Genomic DNA, 8505 nt, shown 5'->3' with positions numbered 1-8505 from the left:
AGTGCCAAACTTCCTCTTCACCTCGGTCCTAAATGGCCGGCCTCCTTATCTGTCGCTTGGTTCTAGATAACCCCTAATACACACCTCCCACATTCAAAAATAGCACCCCACCCCCACCATTGCCACTAATCAACACTCCCATCCCACCACCACCTACTCTTTCTTGCCACTGCCAGCCCCCACCGCCCACCCAAACCCTTGCCTCATCCACCACCTCAGCAAGATCAATCCCTGGCAACAAAAAAAAACACACCACATATTTCAAGTTTAGCTGGAACTTTTATTGCCACATCTTAAAATGAACTCATAATCAATCAGACTGCCCCCATCATATCTTTCTGCTATCTGGTGGGTGAAGAGGAGACTCATGTTCCCAGAGACAAGTTAATTTGACTTTTTCTGTTTGTAACATGTTAGATGTGTTCCGTTTCTTGGTGCAAAGCAAGGAGCTGATGGCCAATGTCCAGTGTGGCACTGTTTAGTCAGGCCACTGTCTCAGGCTTGGCAATAGAGCCTATGCATTGCACTGCCCAAGGCAGAGTTCCAGAAACATCAGGATCGCTTCCTTTTTGTACCTATATTGCACTGATTTGCTGTACACATTCTGATGAGCACAATTCCCTCACAATACACCCCTTCGATACACTTATTAGCAATATCCCATCTCCAGAGTAACAGCAGCAATAAAAAGGCAGACGCAATCAATCCCATGTTACACACTAGAGGGAGACTGGGAAGATCTCTTGTCGTGGAAGGTTGAGGAAAGCAGCAACACTTCTCTAATTTGCTCCACATGATTGCTGCAAAAAACAGACTTGATAATGGGTAGCATGGTTCATCACCATTTTTACAGGCAGTAATGAACTCAGAACTGCAAATTTAAAGTGTTCAAGTGATCAAAATAAATTCCATGATGACACAATTAACAGCATCACTAGAGTGGGGATGACAGCTTATCATTGTTTGAGACAGGATTGGCCGCAGTTGGACAATGACACACACAATTCAAAGACTTAGAACATGGTGGCTCTGAGTGAAGTTAGCTGGCACTCCTAGGGCCATAGTTAGGTGCCAAGTTAGCCTCCCCTACAAGGTGTGAAGAGGCCTGTGAAGTTAATGACTCATTACCCAAGCCACTGAATTTTGCATGAACAACAGCCTCCAATTCCAGAACTAGACCCTCCTGGGCTGAAGTACACATCAAGGCTCACTTGCCAATTCTTGCCTTGTTGAAGCGAGCAAACATAGTCTTCCACATCTGCCTGATGACGTTGTGGAGGCTACGGACCCACGGCAAGGCCGCCGGAGAAGCTTTGGAGAGAGAGAGCAGGAGAAACAAGTAAGACCATTGGCAGTTTGATAAACAGTCAATTGTACTGATCAGACTAGCTATGAACCTCAAGACTGGCAGGTTTGAGAAGACTGAGAGCGAAGAAATGGAAAAAACTCATTCCTAAAATGGCACCATGATAAATACTTGATAAGGAGAATTGTGTAGGGCTGCTGAGAAAATATGGGGAGTGAACTGACTGAACAGGACTGTTAAACAGCTGATGTGCCCATTTACCTGCACTTGGTCCATAGGCTACTAATGTCCTGGCATTTTAAGTACTCATTCAGATGCTTCTTAAAAAGTTGCAAGTGTACCTGCCGCCATCACCTCTCAAGCAGCACTTTCTATATTTCTAACAACCTCTGCATGAGAAATGGTTTTCCTTAGATCCCTTCTAAGCAACTTACTCCTCACCTTAAACTTATGTTCTCTGGCCAATCTACTACCCTATCTATGCCCCTCATTATTTTGTACACCTCAATCAGATCCCCATTCAGCCTCATCTGCTCCAAGGAAAACAAACCCAACCTATCCAAGTCTTTCCTCATAACAGACTTTTCATCCCAGGCAACATCCTGGTAAACGTCCTCTGCAACCTCTCCATACAATCTCATCCCTCCGATAATGTGGATTCCAGAACTGCACACAATACTCTAGCTGTGACCTAACCAATGTTTTGTACAGTTCCAACATAACCTCCCTGCTCTTAAACTCTATGCCTCAGCTAATAAAAGACATGCCTCAGCTACGCCTTTTATCTCCATCCTGATACCCTGAGGGGTCAGTATACATGCACACCAGGTTCCCTCTGATCCTCAGTACTTCCCAGGTCCTACCACTTGTTTGTATTCCCTTGCCTTGTTTGTACTGCCCAAGTGCATAATCTTGCATTTATCCAAATTGAATTCCATTTGCCACTGATCAGCTCATCTCCATTGTCCTGTAATCTAGGGCCATCCTCAATATTTAATCGCCCTACAATTTTCGTATCATCTGTGAATTTACTGATCAACCTTCCTACATTCATTATAATTGTTTATATAAACCACAAACAGTGAGGGCCCCAACACTAAGCCCCCTTGGGACCCCACTGGACACAGGCTTCCAGTCACAAAAACACCCTTCAACCATCACCCTCTGCTTCCTAACAGTCAGTCAATTGTGTATCCAATTAGCCAAATTTTCATGGGCTCTTAAGGTATCAAAAGCCTTGCTGAAGTCCAAGTAGACTACATCAAAAGTATTGCCCTCATCTATACACCTGGTCACCTCTTTGAAAATTCACATCAAGTTAGTTAGACAAAACTTGCTCATGCACTGATGGATGAAACCGTCCAAGACGTCTGTCCTCCACTCTCTGTTCCCTCATGTCCCTCTTGGAAGTCTCTTCAAAATCAGATTATTTCTGTACCTCAGAATTGCTGCCAATATTTCCCCACCAGAGGTTAGAATGAAAATTATTTCAGTGCCCTTGCAATTTCCTCCTTTGCTTCACTCACCAGCCTGGGATACATTCCATCTGGCCCTGGAAATGTTTCTAACTTTAAAAGTCAATGAAACTAACGAGTCATTATTGAAGTCATTTAGAAAAATAAGCAGCTAACTGAGCAGTCACAGCCATAGTTTGCTGTTTCACACTCCCAGCAACCAATCCCAGTTGTGACATTGTCAGAAGGGGCAGAACACTGGAAAAGCTGGCCACGAGTCAGCTGATCTGCTTCCTACTATCTGTCCTAAGAAAAGCAGCATCTGAGCTCAGGGAAGGACATCAGCAACCATTTGAAGAGATGTAAAAACACACTCACCAGGGTCCAGCCTGACAATCAGCATGTAGGCCAAAAGTGCAGCTAAAAACAACTTGCGAACAGGCACCAAATGCAAAAACCTCCAGGACAACATCAGCACTTGCTGCAGAGTTTTAAACAGCGAGTTGTGTACTGCAAAGGGAGACAAATAAGACAACATTATACCAAGCACCTCAATGCTGTTAGAACTGTGACAGTCTGTTCTGGACTATGATTACTTGATTCTGAAGGCAACAAAGACATCACTAAAGGTTGGAGTAACTGCTGTGTGGGTGCAGAGTCAGAGTCAGGCAACGATGCGGAGGGGAAAACATTCGGACCAAGGAGAGGAGTGCTGGAGAAGCAGAGTGGGGACACAGCAGAGCAGGGGGGTGCTGTCAGAGGGGGAAAGAAAGCCAGCAGAGTAGGGGGATAGGGGCGCTGGTGGAGCTGGGTAGGGATGTTACTGTCGAAGCAGACAGGAAGAGCTGGAGGTGGCTGAAAGAGCAGGGGAGGACTAGCAGAAGGTGGGACCGGGGGAGGGGCAAGAGGGGGGAGGGGCAAGGATAAGTGGGTATCAAGATTAAGGGGGGAGCTGCAGGGAAGAGGTAGAGCAGAGAAGGGAGGTGGAGAAGGTTCTGAGGAAGAGCTACGAGATTCAAAACAGGTTAGTTTGTGTCCCTCTGATCTTTCAGAAATCACGAGACACACACGCTGTTCATCGCTGTTGGAAATAAACGATCAAGAGGCTGCTGAACTGAGCTGAATGATTACTCCAGTTGCTCGAACACATATCTATGAAGTGTTTTGAGCAGATGTCTTCGACATCTCATTTATAAAACTGGGCAGGGCCCTCTTGCAGATGACACTAAGATGAGTGGCAAAGCAAAGTGTGCAGAGGACTGTGAAACTTTGCAGAGGAACATAGATACATTGAGTGAGTGGGCAAAGGTCTGGCAGATGGAATACAATGTAAATAAATGTGAAGTCATACATTTTGGTAGGAGTAATAGTAAAAAGGATTATTACTTGAATGGTAAAAAGTCGCAGCATGCTGCTATGCAGAGGGACCTGGGTGTCCTTGTGCATGAATCACAGAAGGTAGGTCTGCAGGTACAACAAGTAATCAGGAAGGCAAATGGAATTTTGTCCTTCATTGCTAAAGGGATTGAAATAAAAAGCAGAGAGGTTATGTTGCAGCTGTACAAGGTGCTGGTGAGGCCACACCTGGAGTACTGTGTGCAGTTTTGGTCTCCTTACTTGAGAAAGGATGTACTGGCACTGGAGGGGGTGCAAAGAAGGTTCACTAGGTTGATTCCGGAGTTGAGGGAGTTGGCTTATGAGGAGAGACTGAGTAGTTTGGGATTATATTCATTGGAATTCAGAAGATTGAGGGGGGATCTTATAGAAACATATAAAATTATGAAGGGAATAGATAAGATAGAAGTAGAGAGGATGTTTCCACTGGCAGGTGAAGCTGGGACAAGAGGGCATAGCCTCAAGATTAGAGGGAGCAGATTTAGGACTGAACTGAGAAGGAATTTCTTCACCCAGAGGGTTGTTAATCTATGGAATTCCTTGCCCAGTGAAGTAGTTGACGCTACTTCAGTAAAAGTTTTTAAAAAAAAGTAGATTTTTTTTGAACAATAAAGGAATTAAGGGATATGGTGAGAACGCGGGTAAGTGGATCTGAGTCCACGAAAGGATCAGCCATGATCTTATTGAATGGCGGAGCAGGCTCAAAGGACCAGACGGCCTACTCCTGCTCCTAGTTCTTATGTCCTTATGTTCTTGTGGTGTAAAGATACTATCCCTACCTCCAAGCCAGGAGGCCTGAGTTCAAGTCCCGCTTGCTCCAGAGTCATGTACTAACATCTCTGAACAGGTTGTTTAGAAAATAAAACTAAACCAGGAGGGAAGGGGACCTGATAAACCGATCTTCCTAAATAAAACCTGCTCTCAAAGAACTCTGGGAAAATTACAGCTCATGAACAATAAGGATTAGCCTTTCCTCAGTTTTAGTGTTGGATGTATTCATACAATCCCTCAGACGGAGGACAAGTTGGCTCCTGCACTCCTCTGATCCACTCACTGCCAATGTTAACTGATTACACTGTTTGACAGAGACTATGGGGATGTGTGAATCACCACAATGTCACTCACACAAAAAAGGACTGGTTTTAGTGTGAGATTTCTTTTTCACCGTCTTCTGTAACGATTACGGATTTTATTTGGAAATACAAATTGGAAAAGAAGTTTGGATGTTAGTTTTTGTTTTCAAAGGAATGTTGAACTGTGTGATGTTCACTTGCTGAAAGGTGCATTTGATACTTTCTGTACCGGAAGCAGGTATCTTTGAGGAAAAGAACACTAACTGACCAGCAACAGGTTTTGGATCAATTTAAGGTAGCAATTTGATACTGAACAGACAAGAATGAAAGCAGTTGGAACAGAGCTGCGAAAGCCAGTCACAAGTGAAATCACACTCTCTCCCTCTTTCTAACTGATTTCCAAAACACATTTCCCACCATAGGTTGCGTCACTTCATGGTTCATTACCCTACTGAGAGCTCTTTATCGAGACCGGTGCATTGCGAGGGATGCTGATAACTGATTTGCCAATATGGGGAAAGGCGAAAAAGAAGCTTGCAGGACTAGTAGCTGCAGTGCTGCTGGATGAAGGTGGACACTGAGTTATAGAGTGAAACACAAACAGAACGACTCCAAATATCAACAGTTACCTGGATGACACTGCTGGCTGGAGTCTGCTGCAAGCTGGCACCTGCTTCCTGCTGAGTCCTGCTCAGGCTGCTGAGGCCTCCTATTCTGTATGACTTGTAATGCTGGTCCCCGCTGCTGCTCTGTCAGCAATGCTGTACCTTGAATCAATTCTTCTGCCTCTGTGTACAGCCCAAGTGGTAGCAGCACATGTAGCAGGTATAACTCCAATACCAGCCCTGAGCCACAGCCCAGAGGACTTGGACTGGTACAACGCTTTAGCCAACTGTCCACTGCCTTCTGCACCTGGCCTGGCTCTCCAACCTTGCTGTATAGAATGATGCTGCCAAAGATACAGACATAAAAACAGCTCATTTCAGATGCTGAGCTTACAGATCAGTCATATCCTCAGCAGAGGTGATCGCCTGGTGGTATTATCGCTGAACTGTTAATCCAGAGACCCAGATAATGTTCTGGGGACTTGGGTTCGAATCCTGCCACAGCAGATAGTAGAATTTTAATAAAAATTCAATAAAAATATCTGGGAATAAGAATCTAATGATGACCATGAATACATTGTCGATTGTTGGAAAAACCCATTTGGCTTACTAATGTCCTTTAGGGAAGAAAACTGCCATCCTTATCTGGTCTGGCCTACATGTGACTCCAGACTCACAGCAATGTGACTGACTCTTAACTGCCCTCTGGGCATTTAGGGATGGGCAATAAATGTTGACCTAGCCAGCAACACCCTCATCCCATTAATGATGAAAGAAAAAAAAAGGATCATGAGTCATGTTCTCATAGCCCAAGAATGCCTGCTCTAACATCACAGTCACCAAAGAGAGGACCACCTCATCTGCTTCATTGAAAGAATAATGGCACTGCAGGAAAATTATACCTCGAACATTGCTCCCTCTACTCTTAAACTGAAAGTAAAGCTTCTTTACACTCTTCCCATCAAAGACTCCCAGGAATGGAAGAACATGTTTACAGATACAGAGCAAAGCTCCCTCTGCCATCAAGCCCTCCCAGGATAGGGACAGCAAGGGGCTAGATATAGAGTAAAGCTTCCTTTACAAACACTTCCAGGAGAAGGACAGCATGGGGTTAGATACACAGTAAAACTTCCACGACACTGTCCTCATCAACTACACCAAGATTGCATTGATAAGAATGATGCATCACCAAGCCTAACTAAAATTAATTTGTTAAGAAGGATGTTAGCAAATACTGCTGATAGAGGGGGTTTGGGAAATCTCTGCATTTGTCACACCCAATGTATTTTACCAACATCAGGTTACATCATTTGGATTTAAGAATGCCCCAGCCACATTTCAATGATTAATGAATAGAGTCATAACTGAATTACCTAATTGCATAGTTTACTTAGATGACAAGTAAAAACTTTTTTTGACTTTCCTACCCCAAAAACAAAATGAGGGAAAGACAGGTTCTTGAGAATGTGCGGATTTTATCAAAAGTTTGTGCCTAATTTTAGCAAGTAGCTATACTTTGACTAATTTGCTATGAAAACAAACAAAAATGCTTTGGTTGACAGAACGCCAGGCAGCCTTTGAAAAGCTAAAAGTAATTTGAATAAATGAACCTGTATTAACTGTACCTAATTTTAACAAACCATTTAAATTAGCAATTTGGGGACTGGAGCAGTTCCTTTACAGGGTGACAAGGCTGAAACAGAGAAGGCCAGGGCTTATTTTTCAAAAATGTTGAACCTCCAGGAAAACTACTTAACTGTAGAAAAGGAACCATTGTGGAACCATTGGCAGTTCTTTTGTTTTTGGGGAAAGAAAACATAATTGCTGTTGCCTTATTCCAAATGTAAATTATGGTGAAGTTAAGAATGTGACTAAGAAAGTTGAATGGGCATCAAAATAGGAAAAATGAATGGCCGTGAGTTTTGTGTTTTGTTTGTCGTTTAAGTATTACTAACCTTGTCATGAAATGCATTTTTTAAAATGGCGTTCCATCTTTTAAGGTTGGAGGTACGTTAGAGCCCTTGCTGATTTTTCATTATTTCCAGTTTATTATTTTATTAAGTTTCGTTTGGAGCCATGAACTGAGATGTGTCAGATGAAAATGGCCTTTCAACTGTGGCAACAGATTGTGTTAAAACTAAAACAAAACAGAACAACAAGTTGTGGTTTCTTTGCAAGGCCAGGCCAGAAAGTTATTTACAGCTTGGTTCTTAATTAAAAGACTTTACAGATGCTTCGATACCAGGGCAAGAACATTGTGTTTAACTAGGTAACTGGTGTTTTGCATTAACAAAGTCAGTATATGAGAAACGCTTCTGAAGGATCTCAATGCCATGAGTGTAGATATTGTCACGGTTGGGGCCAAACTGGGAAGGCTTGAATGTGGACTGTAGTCCATTGGGGATGATCTGGTTCCGTAGGCAGGTACTAAGAAAGGTGATGTGGCTGTAGTACCTGGTTTGCTTCAGGACATGGTCGAGCAGTTTCAGGGCCGAAGAGATTACGAGAGAGTTGCAGTGGGAGAGAGATCTCCTGAGGTTTGTCCAGACGGAGGAGGGTAACTTCTTCAGGCTAGGCATCCTTAGAAGAGGCTTCGCAGTGGGGTTAAAATTGAATCAGAGATAGTAGGAACTGCAGATGCTGGAGAATCCGAGACAACAAGGTGCAGGGCT

General features: G+C 43.6%; 1 protein-coding gene across 1 annotated transcript in view; it reads right to left on the bottom strand.

Moving 5' to 3' along the window:
* Nucleotides 1-259: 259 nt before the first annotated feature.
* The window catches only part of pex26 (peroxisomal biogenesis factor 26), a 10003-nt gene continuing 1757 nt past the window's right edge, over nucleotides 260-8505 (bottom strand). The window contains exons 3-5 of the mRNA XM_020519121.2: nucleotides 5858-6177; nucleotides 3139-3270; nucleotides 260-1311 (exon numbers count right to left, since the gene is read on the bottom strand). Coding sequence (XP_020374710.2) covers nucleotides 1208-1311; nucleotides 3139-3270; nucleotides 5858-6177 — 556 coding nt within the window. The 3' untranslated portion in view covers nucleotides 260-1207. The remainder of the gene's footprint in view (nucleotides 1312-3138; nucleotides 3271-5857; nucleotides 6178-8505) is intronic.

Source organism: Rhincodon typus, chromosome 18 (genome assembly GCF_021869965.1).
Source record: "Rhincodon typus isolate 14 chromosome 18, sRhiTyp1.1, whole genome shotgun sequence".
Lineage (NCBI taxonomy): Eukaryota > Metazoa > Chordata > Chondrichthyes > Orectolobiformes > Rhincodontidae > Rhincodon > Rhincodon typus.
This window is presented reverse-complemented; position numbering and strand designations above follow the sequence as displayed.